The sequence below is a fragment of the Ischnura elegans genome, chromosome 3 (genome assembly GCF_921293095.1).
Source record: "Ischnura elegans chromosome 3, ioIscEleg1.1, whole genome shotgun sequence".
Classification (NCBI taxonomy): Eukaryota; Metazoa; Arthropoda; class Insecta; order Odonata; family Coenagrionidae; genus Ischnura; species Ischnura elegans.
The window spans coordinates 13,341,514-13,363,024 of record NC_060248.1 but is presented as its reverse complement, the minus strand read 5'-3'; the positions used below and the strand labels follow the sequence as shown (position 1 = coordinate 13,363,024).

General features: G+C 40.4%; 2 protein-coding genes across 5 annotated transcripts in view; one reads left to right on the top strand and one right to left on the bottom strand.

Annotated features, from left to right (window-relative positions):
• The window catches only part of LOC124155460 (cytochrome P450 307a1-like), a 37,704-nt gene extending 33,194 nt beyond the window's left edge, over positions 1–4,510 (top strand). Inside the window, exon 3 of the mRNA XM_046529291.1 lies at positions 4,096–4,510. Within this exon, the coding sequence (XP_046385247.1) occupies positions 4,096–4,448 (353 nt within the window). The 3' untranslated portion in view covers positions 4,449–4,510. The remainder of the gene's footprint in view (positions 1–4,095) is intronic.
• A 1,910-nt stretch (positions 4,511–6,420) lies between these two features.
• LOC124155459 lies at positions 6,421–21,280 on the bottom strand. 4 transcript variants are annotated; one of them, XM_046529289.1, is made up of 7 exons: positions 21,045–21,280; positions 20,811–20,981; positions 14,486–14,710; positions 11,995–12,092; positions 10,657–10,765; positions 8,745–8,897; positions 6,421–7,153 (listed from the first exon to the last, which is right to left on the bottom strand). In XM_046529289.1, the coding sequence occupies exons 2-7, from the start codon at positions 20,925–20,927 to the stop codon at positions 6,956–6,958; spliced, it is 900 nt and encodes a 299-aa protein (XP_046385245.1). In that variant the 5' UTR covers positions 20,928–20,981; positions 21,045–21,280; the 3' UTR covers positions 6,421–6,955. The 4 variants fall into 4 exon arrangements, with proteins under 4 accessions (XP_046385245.1, XP_046385243.1, XP_046385244.1 ...); XM_046529287.1 differs by having other exon boundaries at positions 20,811–20,962; XM_046529288.1 differs by having other exon boundaries at positions 20,811–20,957.
• Positions 21,281–21,511: the final 231 nt, after the last annotated feature.

The following is a 21,511-nucleotide window of genomic DNA, read 5'->3' as shown; positions in this document are numbered from 1 at the left end:
ATGAGTGTTTCGATTCACAGTAATACCTACTCCTTATCACTTCATCCAGGGCCGGATTTACCTAAAGTTACACTATAGGAACCTCTCCATTGAGCGCCCCTCCTCACTTGAGCCCCACCCCCTCCCCAATTTTTACGATAAATCATAGCCACTCGCGTGAGGTAACAGAAAGCGTCCCTTGGATTGCAACGCCCCTTGGCACATGCCTATTTTGCCTTACGGTAAATCCGGCCCTGACTCCAGCTATCCTTTTACACTGTACACTAGGGCGGATCGGAAAAATCGATTTTTTTCAAATCCATCTGGCCCAATGAAAAAAAGTTGTGGGACCGATCAAAAATAAGGCCTGAAAAATTTGAGACCTCTAGGTGAACCCCTGACCCTCGCTCGAATGCAATTTAGGGGGGAAGGTCGAAATTCGAAAAATATAGTATTTTATGGTCATTTCCTATAGATTTTGCCGAGTTACTGTCCTTTTAGGACAAATATTTCGTGCATTTTGACGTATCTGCCACCGTTTAGCCACAAAATGCCTAATTTGAGTCCGCGCCCGCGAAGAAAATATTCCAACGCCCACGCAGCGTCGCGGATACAAGAGCCGCAGGCCGATCCCCTCCCCTCCCCGCTCGCTTCTACCCCTCCCAAGCCTCCAATACAGCAAAATGCATCCCGCGTATACTGCTAGGAGGTCATTTATCTTTGATAATATAAATCGGAAGATGGTAGAAGGTAATAAAGGAAGCTTAGTGAGACGACTTGTCCCTTATTAGGCGCCTCGTCGGGGTTAAACAAATCGATGTTACCAACTTTTAGAGAAGTGATGAAATATTTTTAGATCCGAGAACGCAGGAAAGGAGCCTACGATCCATAAAAAGGCCTCTCGAGGGGCTATAAAGGTGTGCTAACTTCGGATATGCGTTCCAATTTCGGCTTTGTCCGACAGATGTGATTAAATGGATTTTGGGCGAAAGCCGCTCGCGTCCCCTCCCCGCAAGCTTCTCCCACGCGCCAAATGCACCAAAATTCACACCAAGTGCGTCTTACTTCGTTAGTCTAAATATTTAATGTTTCAGTATCGTCTGTGGAGGAACAATCACGAAAGAATTTTTCAATTGCCTGCTTACCAATCTGTATTTCTTATATCAGTGTCATTCCTCGTCTTTCGCTGTTGTCAACAAAGTTTTGGCGAATTTCTTCACGACTCTCTCGTCCGTATATATAATAAAAAGACATATTTAACTTAAAATCTGAAAGTTCATCAATAGGTTTTTGAAAATCCACAGCACTAAGGTCAGATGTAGCCGGAGGTACTGTGGTCTCTCTCCAATATGTCATCAGCGAGTAGTCCTTAAAGTTGATATTAAAATCCAGCACTTAAAAAAATCTCGGATCGGCCGCCAAATGCATACTTGCAACAACGCAAATTCGGTCCTTAGATTGCCCTCCCAATATGTATGCCGCAAATCTAAGTCAAAGTAGTGCAATTAGCAAATAGATCTCTGTAAGGGATGAAATATGATTTGATGCTTTCCCGGCGAATGATGTGGGTAAACTCTTCTCGGGATTCAACGAAATTTATCCGTGATGATGAGCCCCGAGTCGGAGCTTGAAACGTTTGCCATTATGGAAAAATTAACCCGGTGGGAATCCCGAGAAGAGTTTACTCACATAGCATGGGATGTTGGAATTATGCTTGTAGCATAGGGATGATGCCTCCTTTTTGGGCGGTATTCACCATCGCATTCAAATCCTTTTTATTTTCATGTATCTAATTTTCACTTGGAAAGGAATCGAGAATCGCAGATTTTATAACTTTTGCTAATCCTCCGACGGGGGAGGCAAACCCAAAAGTGGGACCCTGTTTCTTCAACTAACATCACACATTCCCCTCTAAACTTGGATTGATAAGTGCTCTTGCCTTTTTTCATCAGACAAAAGTATAGTCTTTCACTCCATAAAATTGTAGCCCTTTGATAACACCCTTTGATACCTCTCTTTTCGTATTCACAATAATTAAACGTAAGTAATTCTTGCAAACTACCTTGGATGTTTCTTACGAAGTTATGATTTTTACGTCAACTGAAGTTGCGGGGACGATCATTGCTGTTTCTTGGTTCTTGCATACACCTCTATCACATTTGGCAGACGCATTTTCCACGCAGAAGTTCCAGTTTGAGTTTAGTCCTGAATTTTTATTTGATCGGATGATTTCTCTTCAGTTTAATTTTCTTCGGATGAATTGATGAAGAAAATTTTTGATACTATTTTCCCATACAAGAATTGACGATGTCGACTCAACACTCTCCGACGATTCTCTTTTTTTTCCTCAGTTGTCGAGTTTCTTTAGGACTCAATCTAGCAGCCATCATCTTTAGTATCGTCCGCTGGTCTCTCAACATACTTCTTCATTGGGGGGAACATTATGCTCCTTCTTGCACTTACACGCAAAAATATCGCATAATATCAAATGTTCTTTCAATAGTGCTTCAGATTTGTACTTAAGCAAAAACCCTACTTTTGGCCTATTCGCATTTTCCGTAAGTTTTAGTACTTCCTGTTGTACCGCTAAATCCATTTAGTTACACACATAATGGAAGGGAAGCGTCACCATAGTTCGCACACCTTTATAGCCCCTCGAGAGGCCTTTTTATGGATCGTAGGCTCCTTTCCTGCGTTCTCGGATCTAAAAATATTTCATCACTTCTCTAAAAGTTGGTAACATCGATTTGTTTAACCCCGACGAGGCGCCTAATAAGGGACAAGTCGTCTCACTAAGCTTCCTTTATTACCTTCTACCATCTTCCGATTTATATTATCAAAGATAAATGACCTCCTAGCAGTATACGCGGGATGCATTTTGCTGTATTGGAGGCTTGGGAGGGGTAGAAGCGAGCGGGGAGGGGAGGGGATCGGCCTGCGGCTCTTGTATCCGCGACGCTGCGTGGGCGTTGGAATATTTTCTTCGCGGGCGCGGACTCAAATTAGGCATTTTGTGGCTAAACGGTGGCAGATACGTCAAAATGCACGAAATATTTGTCCTAAAAGGACAGTAACTCGGCAAAATCTATAGGAAATGACCATAAAATACTATATTTTTCGAATTTCGACCTTCCCCCCTAAATTGCATTCGAGCGAGGGTCAGGGGTTCACCTAGAGGTCTCAAATTTTTCAGGCCTTATTTTTGATCGGTCCCACAACTTTTTTTCATTGGGCCAGATGGATTTGAAAAAAATCGATTTTTCCGATCCGCCCTACAGTACACCCTTCCTTTACCTCCCATGCTTACCTATTTCTTCCCTCTGACTCTGTTTTTAACATCCCCTCCCCATTCAGTGCATAGCTCTTCTGTCTACTGCGTATCTGATGTATAAGCTTCCTCTCATCATCCACCATATCGTGCACTTTGTCATTATGCTTCCTATCCATACATTTCACCCAGTGGCAGATACAGATGGAGGAACAAGGGGCATGCGCCCTGCCCGTATTGCCAATCATTGCAGAACCACAATAATAACTTTTTTATATCATAAGATGGGATTGTCTTGTAAATGTGAGTAATAAATTTAACTAAAATTTTCTTAAACTGTGCATGTGACGTGATTATTTTTTATTAGGATAAAATTAAAGGTAACTCAAGATATCTTTTGCCCCCCCCCCCCCTCGACTTTTTTCTGTATCCACTCCTCATTTCACATTCTCAATTCATCTCCACACCAACACCTGGATTGCCTCCACTCTTTTCTCGTGGTTCCAAAATGTCCACGCTTCCACAATGTAGAGCTCAACATTTCAGATCATTCTTTTCACCAGCATCTTCTCTATGCTCCTATACTAGCTTGAATTTTCTATTTCGGCAGCGGAATTAGTTCCAGCTAGTGGAAAATGGCCAGTGATGTTATTCGTCTTTCACCCAACAATAACTCATTTTGCGGTGCCAAAATTTCAATCAAATTTATATATTTCATATGTAATGTGGTAATTTATAGCTTCACTTTGTTCTTTATTTATTTTTACCCTTGTGAACTGTGCTGATGACATGCACTATAATTTGATAATACAATAATTTTCAGTATGTTCCCTTTATGACATTCGTAGGTTACACTGTCTCCAAAGGCACGGTCGTCTTCCTCAACAACTACGAGCTGAACCGCAGTGAGGAGCTCTGGCAGGCACCAATGGACTTCCGGCCCGAGCGCTTCCTCTCTGCAGACGGCACAGGCCTCACCAAACCTAATCACTTCTTGCCGTTCGGCACAGGCCGTCGGACGTGCATCGGACAGCGGCTCGTGCACTCCTGCTCTTTCGTGCTGCTTGCCACACTGCTTCAGCACTTTGACGTAAGCGCAGACGAGGCCATCTGCCGGGTGCCAGCATGCGTGGCCCTGCCCCCGGATACATTCACGCTGCGACTCACGCCACGAAGCCACAACCCTATTTATTGCCAATGACCAACCATGTATATGTTCCTGCCTATAATTTTAAGTGTAAATAAATACAAACCAACATAAAAGTAGTTTGTCTAGGAGTTTCATCATCATGCCTTTGCCTACACTGCTGGGTGAATTTGTATGTCGCAGGCGACCCTGTAGGACACTGCCCTCATGAAGATCTGGTGCCCTGCAAGGCATCCTAATAGATGATTCTCTCCCAAACACAAATCCACCTCACAGATTTCCTCATGTGTCCCAAGCATCGCCTACAAAACAAAGTGGCCACCCAATTTCAGCGACATCCTCTAACTATAAGATGACATAAGATAAATAGACGAAGACTACTATTTATAAATAGCCAAAGAATTAAACATTTAAGGGTTCTGAGTAGTTGTTTGAATACATTGACCGGAATTGACGGTTTTCGAAAATCCACCAATTAGGGCATTTGGTCGGCGATAGCGCTATTAAATTTCTTAGAATATCGTAGATGCCTCGTGGCTAATGGTCTCCTCAGCATGTGTATTTCAGGTAGTCGCCACAAGGGAAAACAATTCTGGGGGGCCGAAGCTTCTGGTTGCGTGCCTGTCTGTGGTGGAGATTTTAGCGTCTCAGACAAACGAAGACAAGTCCCTAGCCAATGCAGCAAGACATACAAACATGATTTCATCATGACATTCAGCCAAGTCCTGAAGCAAGAGGCTTTCAATGGTCACTTGGAATCAGTAACGGATACAGAAAAAACTATTTTTCACAAAAGATATTTTGAGCTACCAATACTTTTATAGTAATGAAAAATAATCAAGTTACAAGTAAAATTTAAGATTGGAAATAAAAACTTTGAAGGTTCACTGTTATTTAATTATGGGCACGACCCGGGTTTCGTAACTTGGTTACATCGTCGGGTGACTGATCTTGCATGCATCATACATTTATACACAAATATATATGTATGTGAATATATGTATGTAATGTAGTATGTGTATAAATATAAGATGCATGCAAGATCAGTCACCTGACGATGTAACCAAGTTACGAAACCCGGGTCATGCCCATAATTAAATAACAGTGAGCCTTACAAAGTTTTTATTTCTTTATTCCAATATGGAGAGGTTTCACAAAGTAAAGCCTGAAGTTATTAGTTATAAAATTTAAGATAGTTTCATTTAAAATGATTATACGCATATACAAGACAATGCTATCTTACAATACAAAAAAGTTACAATTGTGGTTCTGGAATGTCCGGCAATATGAGCAGTCCCGCAAGGGTGCGTGCCCCCTGCACCCCCTATATGTATCCACCACTGCTTGGAATATGGTTCGTTCGGGAGGGTGGCACATGCACTGTGGAGCGAGGCGACAGAGGAGGCTCCACTCAAAACTCCCACGGGACCGATTCACGCAGCAGATGCCACAGAAAAGATGGAGGCAGATTATTTGGAATATGGTTGAGTTACAAGTTGGGAACAATGTTTAAGGGTAGTACTTAAGATTACTAAGATCGCAATTTTACTTCATCTCTTGCAGAAATAAATTACGTGATACTTGCCAGGAATTGCAACCCCCCTCAATTGAACTTGCTGGAACCACCCCTCTCCTACACGTGAGATTGGGTAAGAATCGGCTTGACCCCTTCCCCCTAAACACCTCTCATAATAATTGGAGTCCCCATTGTAATAATGTCCCCTAAGCAGCACCGGCCCGGAATGGACTGGCCTGAAAGTCTCCTCAGCATACCATGGCCATAGCAGGCAGAAAAATTTCTTCGTGTTGCTCCTTGCCTTGGATGAACACCACATTATGAGGCCCTCTGTCTAAAATTATGCCAAAACTGCAGACAAATATTACTGCCATCAAGTAGGTCCAATGAAAAGGGAAAAAAAAGAAATCCATCTGATGCTGACAACAACTAGCAAGGTCACCTGATACATAGTACCATTTTAAGTTTCTCGAGCTTAATTTGCTGACAGCAAAATATGCACCTCCTCAGTTTTGGTCTTCAATCAACTCATTTATTCATAACAAGAATAACTCTATCACATCAAATACATTCATGTACATGTGTCAAAAACAGATATAGTATTCAACAATTTAAGGTTGATTTTATTTTCAAAGCAAGTATTTATTTTCCTTGAAATAATAATTGAATGAATTCTCAACTCCATCCAGCAACTCCATAATAATTCATGCAAAATTTCTTGTTTTGAAAACTCGAGTGTAATAGCTGGATTTGAAATTTCTTTCAAAAATGAAAGGGTCATAGGTCAATTTTTGTAATGCTGTGAATAATGTAGCAAGAGCGTAGAACAATGATGCTCTGAGAAAAATGTAGACAGCTCAAAATAAGATGGCAAACTGAAGAAACAGAACAAGCACGTCTCTGCAATCATTTGTCAATCACAACTCCCTTCTTTAGTCTTCCATTTGAATTTTGCTTCCCTTGAACTATGAAGGCACATCCCTTTGGTTTGAGACACATGTGTAATCAGTGAGGCCAATAATGAAGCTGCTCCATCCTCACACTACTACACGCCACCCACTAGCCCTCGCAAATGGCGCACCTCCTGCCTCATCTCTCTGATGATGTCATCCTTGAAGCGCGCCTGCATGGCCGCATTGCGTACAGCATCCTCCAGCCGCTCCACCTCAGAGCGCATCTGCACCAACTGGTCATGCTTCTCGGCCACCTCACAAGTCAACGCATCCCGCATCTCCCTGGATGCCTAAACAGTAAGAGGGCAATCATTTAGAGGCAATAGGATGCTAAAAGGACAATAGCCTTCTATGCAATCACAATAAAACAAGAGGGAACACCATTCGGGCTTTTGCCAGATGCATGCATGGATTCATCAGATTCTGTACACAGAGCACGTTTCTTTATGACATCGGACATTGGCAGCAGCAAAGAAGTCAAGAATGGAACCATTGAAATGTAGCACCAGTGAAAAATATTGTTTTATTATTGAACTGAGGTTTGCAATTCCGTAATAATATTTCTTACACTATTGAGTGGATTAGCCTTATCGTCAGGACCAACGATTTTCTTGGCAAAAACGAGAACTTTGTAACAAAGTTGCTCATATTAACGAGATTCTACTGTAGTGAGTCCAACCAATTGAGCCTCAGTTATCCATTAAAAGGGACCTGTCCACTAAGGGCAACTCGTGGTATCAAAGTTAGTTAGGTCCTCAAGGTCGTCAACAACCAGGAATGTGACACTCAAGATAAAAGTATATGGTGATGGTTTTCCGGGTTTACACCGCGTTGATACATGTTTTTCGGGCGCGTTCCAGCTCCCGTCTTCGGGTCCAAAACCCGAACCCGAAAGACCCGAACCCGAAGACGGGAGCTGGAACGCGCCCGAAACTGTCGTCCAAAAAACATGTATCAACACGGTGTAAACCCGGAAAACCATCACCAATCAACTAACCGCGGAAGCCTCCGTAATAATAAAAGTATATGGGTAAAAACTTGAGCAGGTAGAGCAGTTCAACTGTTTGGGCAACAAACCAGAGGAAAATGGATACAGCCAGAAGGACATCGGGAAGAGAATTGTGCCAGCAAAGGAGGCATTCATGAACAGAAAAGAGCTCCTGAGATGGGCATCACGTAAGATTTTAAAGTAAAGGCTAAGAAAGAGTCCGATCATGAGTAAAGTGATTTAACTTGCAGAAACATGGATACTTAGGAAGGATTAGAAAAGACTGCAGGCATTCCAGATGTTGATGCACTGAATTGTTGAGGCCTTTACTTTGTAGAATTCCATTATATGGTTGGAAGGAAGGCAAAGTAATTTCCTTCCAACCATATTCCAGATGTTGGTGTGGAGAAGAATTAACAAGGTAAAGTGCATGGACAGGAAGAGTAATGACAAAGGGCTGGAAATGATGGATGAGGAGAGAGGGCTTCTAGATTAGATACAGAGGAGACAGAAGCTACCTACGGATGAAGTGAGTAATGAATGGGGAGGGGATGTAGCAAACTGTAAGAGGGAAGGAAGTTGGGTAAGAGGGAGGCAAAGGAAGAAAATAGGATTTTTAGACAGAATGAAAGGTGGTTGGCCCTATTGTCAATTGACGAGGGATCTACAAGTTGGGAAGTGAGGTAGGTAAGGGTGATCTGTTAAATTCTCCATATAAACCTGCCTTAACCGACAGAATAGGTACTTAAATAATTATTTAATAACTAAACCTATTGGTGTTTTGAGCATTTTAATAAGATCTATAGTTGAATAAACCCAGAATTAGAGAGAGACCCAATCATGATAAAGGATGGCAAAAAGACAAAGGCAACAGAAGGCTATGGATGCTTTACCTTTTCCAACTCAGCAATTTGACTCTTTAGATCCGTTACTGTCCTCTCAGAAGCAGCAAGTTCCCCTTTCAGCTGTGATATGACACCATTCTTCCTCACATTTTCATTGAGGCTTTTCTTGAGCTGCACCTCTAGTTGACTGACAACAGTATTCTGCAACTCAAAGATGCATTACATATGACATGCAATTGCAATGGAATTGAAAGGGGCAGTTAAAATGAAAGGTATTAACACTTTTCCACAATAATTTAATGTATACAACGCATTTCAGCTCATGACAATGGCTCTGGGAGGTGAAACGTGTCGCACGTATTAAATTATTGTGGAAATGCATGCCTACCTTTCATTTCCATACATCAAACTTCCACTATAACACGCCAGTTGAACTTATTTTTAAGGGGCAGCATAACTCTCCTTCAAAGAAGTCTGATCAGATTTGATGGACGATTCCATGAGGTCCACATTGCTTCTCTCATAGACTCACACCAAAGGTTGGTTGGGACAGGAGAAGATAGAGCTCATCACAGACTAATCCAGAAGAAAACAAGTGAATTTCGCTCATTCACTTGCCTATCTCTCACTATGAAAGGACTTTGACTTGGATGTGTCACAAAACCGTAATCTGGATTTGAACTCAGAACTCTTTGCTCAGAAGCCCTACAATGAAGCCACAAGGCCATCAAGGCAAGATAATTCTTACAAAGAGAATGTTTGCACTCCAATAGCACATTGGCAAGGGAGCACTAGCAAGATTTGATTTAGAATTAGAATGGGTAATGGCAGGGACGCCGACTTGCAAAAAATATTGGGGGGGCCCAAACCGGGGATCTTGCCCTTCGAAATTTTTTAAGTAGTGAGTTTTAAGTTTTTTAAGCATTTTAGAAGTCATAAGATCAACATTAGAACCTTAATAACTCGAATCTTGATATCTGGATCCTACGGGGAAAATCAGCAGGGCTGACACATTTTTTTCATGCCCATAACGAATTTTTGAGGGGGCTTGAGCCCCCTCAGGCCCCATGGAGTCGGCGCCACTGGGTAATGGTTACAATGACTGATACCCCAGAAGCATTGTGAGAAAAAGACCAGTAAGGACAGCAACCGAACGCCAATATATTGCTGAAACATCACAAATGAGGATCGACTTGAGCAGAATGGAGAGTAATAAGAACAAGATACATATATTGCAAAGTAAAATTGGTGCACACCTCACTTTCAGGAGGGAGTACCCCGCTTGGAGGGTCGAGAAAGCAGCCAGCAAGGGTGAGCTACTCGAGGAAAGGGTTGCAGATTAGCAACCCTTCCGAGGGTGTGCCACGCCCAACTCAGGACTACCTGGGATATGGCCCCAGATAGTGCACCTCAACCCTGGAAACTGCCAACTGTAAAGCTGATGCTTTGAAGCTGCTTTGTTGCTCATCCCAGACCGAGGGAGCCAATTTCTTTCCCTGGTCTACCTTGCAATTTGAGGATTTTTGGTAGGGGAGAATGGAGTATCTGTCAAGTTAAGCTTCAAATACAATAAATAACACCAAAAACCGGGGTGTGTACAAGTGGCCGCCAATCACTCCATTCATTGGGCCACCATACTCCCTTCTTGTCATCCAGTGTCCCCATCCTCCTATCACCACCCTCAGATTTTAAGTCATAATGGGGAACATGAATTATTTTATTTTAATGTTTTTAATCCAATAATTTTTTAACAAACACAATTTTTTTAAAGTATGTACTAGATTAAGAAGGTCCCTACCTCCAATGTACTCACCGAAAATTTTGCTTAGAAAACTCGCTAGAAAACATTCTACATCCAAGAAAAATAAAACCATCTGCAATAGATGGCTGGCCATTCATCAGTGAAATAAGTGACAGGTCATTTCAATTGAAAATCCCTTGTTTTATGCACATGACTCACCTCATCATCTGCAAGGCATGATCCCAGCTTGGCAATGGCAGCAGCTGACTCACTCAGGGACAACTCCCGACTCAGCTGAGTCACTTCCGACTCCAATCTTGCTATTATGCTGCAAGGCAAGTGATCAAAACATTAAAACAGAGGGAACATTTGGAACAGATTTGCTGAAAAGACACAATATGGAAGAAAAACCGAGAGATGTGGATTAGGACACTGGAGGAGAAAGGCAAATATAATTCTGCATACATCCTGAACACAGGGCAGTGATTACCAATTTATATGATGTTTAATTAGTTCCTCAAGTAAAAAGGAAACTTCTAAGGGAAGAGGATTTCATATACACTGACTACATTTTTGTGAAGTAGAGACTTGACCATTAAGGTGATACTTTCACAATGTCCATCATTATATGGTGGGGAAGATGAGCATACAAGTTTCCTGACATTTTCTGATGAAAATTGGATGTTTGGCATCTTTTGATTTTGATCTTGGCTGTATATGAGACTTAAAATCAACCTGTGACATTTTATTTGCTGCAGAATTGAATAGATGGCCTAGAATTGCTTCCAAAGCCTTCCAATAAATTTAGAATACCGTATTTCTCCGACTATAGTCCCCCTGTCCCCCTCTGAATATAGTCCCCCCCCCTGATTTTGAGGCTTCAGTTTTGGGAAAAGTTAAAAAAATGCGTTCGAATATTGTCCCCCCCTTAACTTTTACCACAGGCATTTTTGGAAAAAAAGGAGGGACTATATTCAGACATATACGGTAATATTCCAAGTCGCTTTCTCCTCATAATTTTATACTTGACTTTAGCATTGCCATGAAGTGCAACCTCAGCAGATATTGCACATTACTCCCAAAACTACTTTTTGAGGAAGTACTTCCATTTGCCTTTCCCTCTACGTCAGCAGTAATGGAGAACCTGACCTCGTGGAAATCCCAAACAACCTTCCATGCTCCTTTAACTGCTTATTTGATCTAAAGTCCTGGATTTTAAAGCTAGTTAATTTTTTAAATGGAGTCACAAGCTCTGGAAGCGACAGAAGCATTCAAAAGTGAACCTAAAACAATCCAATAGGTGCTTCAATGCAATTCAATTGCTACTCGGAAGTGACCTTCTTCCCCCGGTTAAAATTTATGGAAACAAATTCATACCCAACAACATATCTACGCTCAATCAAATGAAGGATCAGCCAAAAAAATATCTGAAAATTCATCCCTTACCTCTAAGGGAAACATTACCTATGGCAAAGGCCCATCAATTTTCGGTAAAAAAACATGGTTACACACACAAACAAGACAAAATTCCATGTTATTCTGATTGACTTAGCTCACCTGTCTTTTTCAACTACCTCCTGCATCAAGACACAATTAGCTGTGTTGATTCCAGAGGATTGGCAATGATCATTACACCCAACAGCAATCGATGCATCCTGCACATTGAGTTGATAGAATACTCACATTAGACATAGACATGGGATTGAACACAAACATTCAGCTTCCAAAAAGAAATGATCAGTAAGCACAGCATAAAACAGATGGAGTGGCACCACAATTGCTCTCGGGCCAAATTTAACTTCTTCTCTGGACTAAAGCGGTTCCATTATCGGTGAATCAGAATTTCATAATTAATCATAACATGAAGAGTACCTACTATCGAGCCCTCCACAAATTACCATTCACCTTCAAATGGCAGGGAGAGAGATGTTTGCACCATCTCATCCCACAAGTTACTGCAGCATAAGGAAACTCATTCACTTCCACACAAAAGACACTCGCACCATTTACAGTATATATTGGAGTATGCCTCATTGCATTACGTAAGTGACACTTGCAGGATTGTTCCTGGGATGTAAGATGAGCACGCTATTCTACCTGACTGCTCCATCCAGGGTAGACTAGTTAGCAACAAATGGGAAGTTTGCAAAAAAAAGATAGAAGAAGGTCAGATGACATCCAACATCCATCAGCAACACTTGTCCCCAACCCATAATTTACCCAGAAGGTCTTATCATTCCCACGTACAATGAGGTTGCTCTCAGCCTGATCATCACTATAGGGCAATTAAAAAGACTAAGACTATACTTCAATGAGTGATTAGTACTTTAAAAGGCTTTAGTAGAGCCAATGATATTTATTTCACTTATTACTGATCTTATAATTTCTCAGTTACAGTTTTTTTGGTCAATTAACCATTTTAAATATTCAAGGCTTCCCAGGTTTAATTAAGTTAGGTAATTGTATTCTACATTCATGTTTGATTCTTTTTGATTCCTTTCTATGAATCAGGAGGAGAATGTTTTCCATTTCACTGTAGGCCAAGCATAAAATGAAAGAAATTGCTAATCTCCAATGGAAAACATACACCTTAAGACAAAAATTCAAAATGAAAACATAGACAGAGACAAAAGAGTTAATGCACACCTCGAACCCACAGCCTTTCCAAAGCCAAAGAGCAAGAAGTGGTGTGTTAGTCTTGTGTTGCTCTTAACTTTTGGAAAGGGTGGGGGTTAGGGGTGTGAATTAATTCTGTTGTCGCTGTCTACGTCTTCATTTTAAAGTTTTGCCGTAAGGCTTATGTTTTCCATTGGAGATAAGCAACCACTACAAACACCCACACACTCCTCTCCAAACTATAGTCTGTGTACTTCTTCCAACCCTCCCTGCAATTCCACCCAATCCAGAGCAACATGAAAACTTGAGGACACAGTCATAATTAGATTAATAAAACTATAAAATGTTACAGAGGGCAAAATTAACAAATGTTAAAATAAATTAGAAAATTTTGTCATGCAGTGAAACTAGTAGTGAATAGATATCATTTTATAACCACAGTGGTATGCAAATTTTTTATATAAATAAAATAAATATAATACTGTTTTGAAAAACATAATATAAAATACTTTTTTAGCATAAAAGTTTGATTTTCACATGAAAGAGCATATCTTCAACTACTTTCCTACATACTTTGCAAGTCTGTTGATATACTTGTCATAAAGGACAACCAATTTATACTGTCCTTCCTCGTAGAAAGACACAGCCTATTATGACAGCCTTTGCTGCACAAAGAGTTCCAAGTATCCGTCATTTTGAAAACTTTAAGCTCTTAGCTTATGCTTCAAATTCAAGAACAAGTGGTAGTCACATGGTGCGAAGTCTTGACTGTTCGGTGGTTGGTTAAATTGCTCCCAACCGAACTGTTGAATAAGGTTTTGAATGATCTGCTTTTGTAGAAATCGGTAAACATTTAGAGAACCCATGGGGAACCAACCTTGAGATAACCAATGCAGTCTGAGATGATGCCATCCAATAGAGGTCTTGGAATTTCAGGAAATTCATTGGAAAATATTGTCATTGTGAATCATCTACTCTCATGAATTTTTTCATCAACTGTCTGTGAGAGATCTTCATCATCAGCCGCAGTCCAAGCACTCCCACCCTCATCCTGAACCTTCGCTCGTCCTTTTTTAAACTTCTAACTTATTTTCTCATCGTTCCTTCACTTATTGCATTTCTGACAGCTTCATGCTAGGATTCTCTCGTCATCAAAACCACAATCACGTAATTAATCTCACAGTCCACGGGTTCAGGAAACATCTTTAACTTTTTTAATACCCCCAGAAAAAAAAATTATCACAGAAATCAACCAAGATGGTGTAAATTGTAGTAAAGGGACCTAAGAGACTAATCCATACAGGCGGAGCACCGATAGCAGCAGTGAAACAGTGCTAGAAAAAAACAATACTTACTCACTGAATACACCTCGTATCACTTGGAAAGAGTGTCTTCATGAAGAGAAAATGAAAGATGGCACCATGGTGCATACCTCTTCACGTTCTGGCAAGGAGTCATCTCCACACATGCCAATGGCTTCCAAACACCGAGCAATTGCCGAGCTGTCACTTCCAGCAGCCAGTGCTGCCGTGTGCCTAAGCCTAGACTCCATCATGGCAACACGGTGGCCGGCCTCCTTCTCGAGTTGCGAAGCCACTTGGACGAGGGTGGCATTCTGCGCCAGCAAGTCTTGTATCAAATCCCGGAGGACAGCACCCTGGGAGAGACGAGAGCACGCAAGCATCACCTCAATTGTCTCCTCTCAGCCATAATCATCCCAGACTACACATCAGACTCCACACAAATTGAAATATGGATGGCCACCAAATACAGACGACTATGCATCATGAATTTTATGGCACGGTGGTTAGCGGAGGTGACCAACAGCACAGCAGAGGTCATTTGTGCAGAGAGGGAAGGAATGGTGGAAAGAAACCCCTCTCTTAACTAAAGGTGCCAATGGCTGATGGCCCATCCAATGAACTGGTTGATTGAGAACTGCCCTCCACAATCAAACAGGCATCGGGCAATCACTGAAAATTCTATGCCTTACAAAACTCTATTCTTCTTTGCAAAACTCATCCCATTTCTATCTCTTCCCCCCATTTTATCACACAGGGTGAATTGCACAGCAATATATGTATATACTCACAGCAGCTCTCATTACCGTTGCTTAACCCACATTTATTTCTTCATAAACAAATTGAGAACATTAAAGAGCATGATTTGAATAAATTGCCCAACATTAGGCAATTTTACTTAACATGAACAATACTATGCTATTGAAACTAATTCCCAGTATATATCACCATTATCTAACACTATTACCACAGAGTAGGGATATACAGAGAGGACAAAACAGCTGAAGGCGGTAATCAGCTCATTGCGCATTTCGCCATGTTCTAAATAAGGAAACGTGGCTTGAGTTGCTATTTGGTTGCTATCGTTGCTATCATTCGCGCTTGGCGTGGAGTGTTGTCGCACAATTTTTTTTATTCCTCCACTCTTCAATGCTTTCACGTAGAGTGCTAGTGTTTTAAAGAAACGTGGAAAATGAAGGAAGTGGAAAATAAGACGAGAAGAAAAGGTTTTGCTTGGTGTTCAGCCATTAACTGCAAAAACAATGCGGGCATGACGGAAGCAAAGTTGAGTTTCTTCAGTTTCCCTAAAGACCCTGTGAGGTAAGTAATTTCATATTTTTTCTGAGTTACATTGCTAATCGAAGAGACTAAACTTATATTCAAGTATTATTTTGTATGCGAAATGAAATTGTCGAAAATATTAAATAAGAACTTGAGGTGTTGGCGCAGGCCCAAGAAATGGGTGATTCGCTGTCGTCGGTCGGATTTAGAAAACAAGATCCAGTTATTTACATAATAACTGCAGGATTTGTGCGTGCGATTTGGCGTTCCTTGCTCTACCTTTATTAGTAAAGTAATAATTAGGCTACTTTTAATTTTAAACTCTCTTTTTTTGGTTCATGGTAAGTCGTTAGTACTATTTGGTTTGAATTTACAGCATAATTTTACTTATTTTCAATATGGCCGCCGTGCGATTTTTCATTACAGAGAAACCTATGGTACAGCCACCTACTGTCCCCTCTGTATATATCTACTCTGTGCTATTACCTTATAGTATTCAGTATTATGGTACCATGGATACCATACTGTTATTAGAAGTTAAAAATAAGCATGAAAGGGTTTTCTGCAAATTTCATTCAACCTATTTGTTTCTGATTGATAGCTTGGCCACCATTCAAAAGGACTTCATCAAATGTATACTGTTGCATCATCAAAATATGTATTGATTTCTATCATGATGACCATGAATCGACAGCAAATGTTTTCCTGGTCATTTCATATAATATATTGTATTGTAATGTAAAATAAATGTAATTATTAATCAATTATAAAATACTAGATGACCCAGTGAACTTCTTATCACCTTCATCTATCACCATTAACAAAAATCAATTCCTGTTTGTTCGTCTAGCTAAAACTCAAAAACAGCTAAACTAATTTGGCTAATTTTGGTTATATGTCCAAACATTTGATGCTCAACCATGTCATGGATTATCTAATCATTGTGTAACAGATAATTATGTCAGAAAATAAGTTCCTACCTACAATTGTTTTTGTCATTACTGTTAGCCGTATATGATTATTAAATGCAGTTATTAAATAAAACTTGCTTACAATTCAAATGAAGATAATATCTTCATCTACATTGAATACAACACTGTTACAATATGAAGCTTTCTGATCCACTAAATTTTTTCATTTTTTTCAGAGCATAAACAATAATTAAATTTTTGCAGTCGGATGGCAACCTATCCAATACCATTTTAACATTTTGACCAATTTGTAATTCTGATGAAAATGTGTTTGTGGTTCAATACTTCACTTCACCGTTGGATTGTGAGCACACCGTCTATAAACTTCCGCATTTGGATTACCCATAAAATAAATTTGTAGGAATAGGGTAGTTTCCTTCATCAAAGAAAACGAAAGGCATTCATTACGATTCCTTACCCACCATGAGTGTATTCATAATATACAAATTATTTGGTTTTAGAAATACCGGTTTAGACGAATGGCAATGGTCAATTTTTATCCTCATTTGAAAAAGGCCAGATTGGCGACCATGCGATTCCACTCAAAGTGACGTCACAGGGACCTAGTTTCTACATGAGAAGATAGGAGTTTTACATCTTCTGAGATTACCAATGCATGCATGAGGCACAGAGCTTGGGCAAACATGTCTTAATAATCACCTATTAAAACTGGCTAAGGTCGGAAAGTTTTCTTCGTTTGATAAGGTATTAATAATCCTTATTTAAGCCAAGCGCTACCAGCTAGCATGGTACTCAGCTACCTGCTAGCATCCTGCGTCGTATCAGCGCTCAAAGCCTCGCTCCAAGGTCACCTCACTTGCGGCAGCGGGAACCAGAATGACGTCAAACAGTTTTCCCAGCATTCATACTTACTCCTCGCATTTTCGCGGGCTTGAAAATTTTTCATTTAATCGCGAAAAATAGATATCGTCATTTAAAAATCTAAAAGCGTGAAATACGTACTCCAGGAGTTAATAATCTTTCAATGTAGACAATAAAAAATAATAGGAAACCACCCTATTGATGATCTACATCAGGAAGTGGCAACTGCACTCCCAGTAAGTGATAAATTACACTTGTATTGTAGTGTTATTGTATTCGCATTATTTAAGATTTGTAAAATTATTTCTGAAACAAATACAAAGTTAAATTTTATCAGGCAGTATAATGTTATAATTCCTCGTAGGTGGAGCTTAGAATTGTCCAGCACAATATGCATTGCACCAAACCTAGTCATTTGAAAACAACTGTTATATTTTTGTACGTTGACAAAGACGTGGTAAGAATCATTCCCCATCCCAGAAACTAATGAGCATAATGGATCAGTTGGTGATACCAACTGTGGGAATTTTACTTTTCCACCAGCACAACATAATCCAGTAGATTCAACCCTGTATTTTAATGCCTTACGATGTTGACAAATCATATTCTTTTTCCCAATCACAACTGATTTATTAGCACAATAATCTATGTATTTCCAAATAGTAGTTGAATTCTACTTGCTCCAGGATCACGCGCTCGTTGTTGTTGGTTTGATGCACACGAACTCAATGCATTATAAGCCACTCCGCTTCATTTTCAGTCACTCTAGTATGTAATTCTGCCATAACAATATGACTATTACTATTATCTGTCTCTCGCTGGCTATCAGTAGTTACCTCATAAGGTAACTCGCCACACATTTGATTGAATTTGACAACCTATATCAGGTCATCCTCTCCTTGCCATTGTAAATAATCAAAGAAAAGACAGTTCTCTAAAGCTTACAATTAGTGGTAAATAGTGTTGCTATGTCAAACTATGTAAACAAATTACTATTAATAAAAAAATCTTAGTTTCCACCATGCAAATAATATTCATTTTTTCCTGACAAGTTGTTAGCAGTTCTGCTCATAATATTTACTTCCTTAGATAGCACAATTTCCATTATCTTATTTCCAATCATAATGAAGGAAAACATAACATTTCATCGGAAAGGAGAAAACGAAGCAACAGAATATACAGCATTCCTCAGTGCTCTAACCGTGCTGGGGAGGCGTATCTTTACAAGGCTTTCCACAAATGCAGTTCTCTTCAAGCAGTGATTTTTGATTCAGAATAATATTCCAAAGGTTGCAGGAAAATGCTTTTCGTGAAAGATGGAATTAGCTGGCTGTGAAGACGAGGGATATAATTTTTCATCGGCCATAAGTTTTTTTCTTGAATTCCGAGTATTTTGAAGTAGAGACATGTTTTTCACTCAAGTTTATCGAAGTAAAAATATTTGGTCTGTAACTCACCTGGATCTGGTGTGCAACTGGTCTGAAAGGCTAAATTTTGTTCTGTAAGCGGCCTGTAACATAACTGGACTGGTCTGGATTTCAGAGAGGCAAAGGAGAATAGTCTGTACCATAGTCAGGGATTCTGGTCAGTAACTGTGCTCTAATATTCAATGGTGTGTAACTGATCTGGACCAACTGCCTGTAACTGTACTGTAATTTTCGATGGTCTGCATCTAGTTTGGATCTAGTCTGTAACTATGCTGAAATATTCCACAAGTTTCCACTGATCTGGAACTATTCTGAAAAAATCCAAGAGAGTCAATGGTCTACAGTCAGATCGATGAGATTGACTGGTATTTGAGTTATACTAAGTCTCAGGTTAAATAGTACAAACCAGATAGTCATTAGAACAGAGTAGTTCCAGACCACATAGATCCTCTGAGAATAAGACTAGAAACCCTCCAAATCCAGACCAATTCCAGAGCAGCATGGCAAGCAGTATGTAAAGACCAGTTACACACAAGACTGCACCAGGGTCCAGACCACATAGATCCTCTGAGAATATACTAGATAAACCCTCCAAATACAGACCAATTCCAGAGCAGCGTGGCAAGCAGTATGTACAGACCAGTTACAAGACTGCACCAGGGTCCAGACCAGTTTACCCACGCATTGTCCGGACCAGTTGCAGACCATACAGGTTCGGAGTAATGTTTCGATTTCTCCCCAGTTCCAGACCACCAACAGACCTCTAGCTCCACCCCCGTTCCAGTTCAGTTACAGACCAAATCTTTTTACCTGGGAAATTCCACAACTGAGGATGACTATGTTGTTGCTTAACGAGGAAGATGTTAGAGGAAAAGATTTCTCCTCAAACCCTCATCATGGCAGCTGATGAAGGGCTAATATAGCTCGACCGAGCAGTATGGCATGCCAGACTCACTTATTTTCTAGGTGTAGTCAAAGGCCAAAAGTTCTGGAACTCTAGCACTCTGACAACGATGTGAGCTAGCACTCTTGACAACAATGTGAGCACATTAACAGGACTGACATCAATGAACATGCTAAGGAGTCTGAGGGTGTGGTGATCGTAGCAATGTGTAATGGGATCAATGTATAATACAAGGAGATTGACAACAAATTGATTTTTCGCCTCATTAAGCTGAAACAAAACATGAGTTTTTGAGCGCCATTGATACTCTTTGCCATTTCTGTCCCCACCGCCATGGCCCATTTCCTCCATGCTCTGCATCTACTCAATCACATACTGTGGTGGTTAGTAAGATGGCTGGCATTAAGAATAAGCAGCAATTCAACGACATATTTTTCAAGTTTCATTTACACATGTGTGGTGGTTGACTTCATATAAATAGCATTAAGAAACCTTGTTCTCTCGAGCCAGAGCTGAGGGATTCAAATGATTCCCCATTGTAAAGGTCACCTTACTACAAAATACATGATAGGCATTACGCCTGATGATTAGTTTTGCAAGGGGCTTGTATGGCGGTAGAACATCTGACAAGTTCATATTTTTGTACTTCGGAGTGGAAGGACTTAGCAAGTCCACAGACTTTAAAGGTTAACAAACACTTTTCCAGAAAAAGGGTGCAGTGCGAAGTGGGTATGCCAGTGGCTAAGCCTACTGTTGACAGTTTCTAAAAAACCGCTTTGTTGGCAGAAGCAGTCATATTGTTTTCCCTTCTGTCGCTGAAGTAGAACCGCCAATAAATTTCGGAACGCGCCCGCTTTTCAGCAGTTCAAGGAAAGCTCCTGGACCAACTTACGGCAACGTTATGATGCAGAGACCTTGCCGATTGAATAAGATTAAAGTTCCGAGAGTAATTGCCACCTGTTTTAATCTTCCGGGGATTTTTGTGGCAATGTTGACGTTGTAATGTTCTTTAAATTTAACTCTAATATGGGAAGATTCAAATACCCAATACCTCTGAGTCGTCACAGCTTTTCTTAAACGTTCTCTCAATTTGGCCTTCATACAGTTTCTTGAGCTCCATGAAGATTTCCTCGGGTTCCAACTCACGGACACCGTGTCGCAGGGACATCTTAGGTTATACTGCGTTACACGGAGATTACTTCGCTACCAACAAACACAAATACTGGTATAAAATTAGAACAGATGAGAGCCAATGCAAAATAGACCTATGTACTGCATTATATACCTTGAGCGATTTTCATGACCGAAAACATCCCATATGATCAATAGAAATGCCATACACTTCACTTCATTTTATTGAAGGCATCCAGTTGTGTACTTTATACTGATTTCACCCGGTGACACCCATTTTTTTTTTTAAGATGACACAATATGGATTACACGATCGGCCCACAAAAGATTGTATTGTGGTATTGTCGTCGTGATCGGTCGTGATCGTCATAGAAACACGGACATTGCAGTCAAGATGTGCAACCCTGCCGACAGATGGGCTCAAAAACCTCCGTGCGAATGAAACTGCCGATAGGTAGTGCTACGCCGTTCAAGGTACTACTGTACCAACCTTGCTACAGTACTACCTTTAATGGGTGAACAAGCCACAATGACCTCCGTTAAACAGTTAATAGAAACGCCGAAATTGGGCACCCTTCACAGGTAACAATATTTTAGGAAATCTCGGTTTATATTTCATCA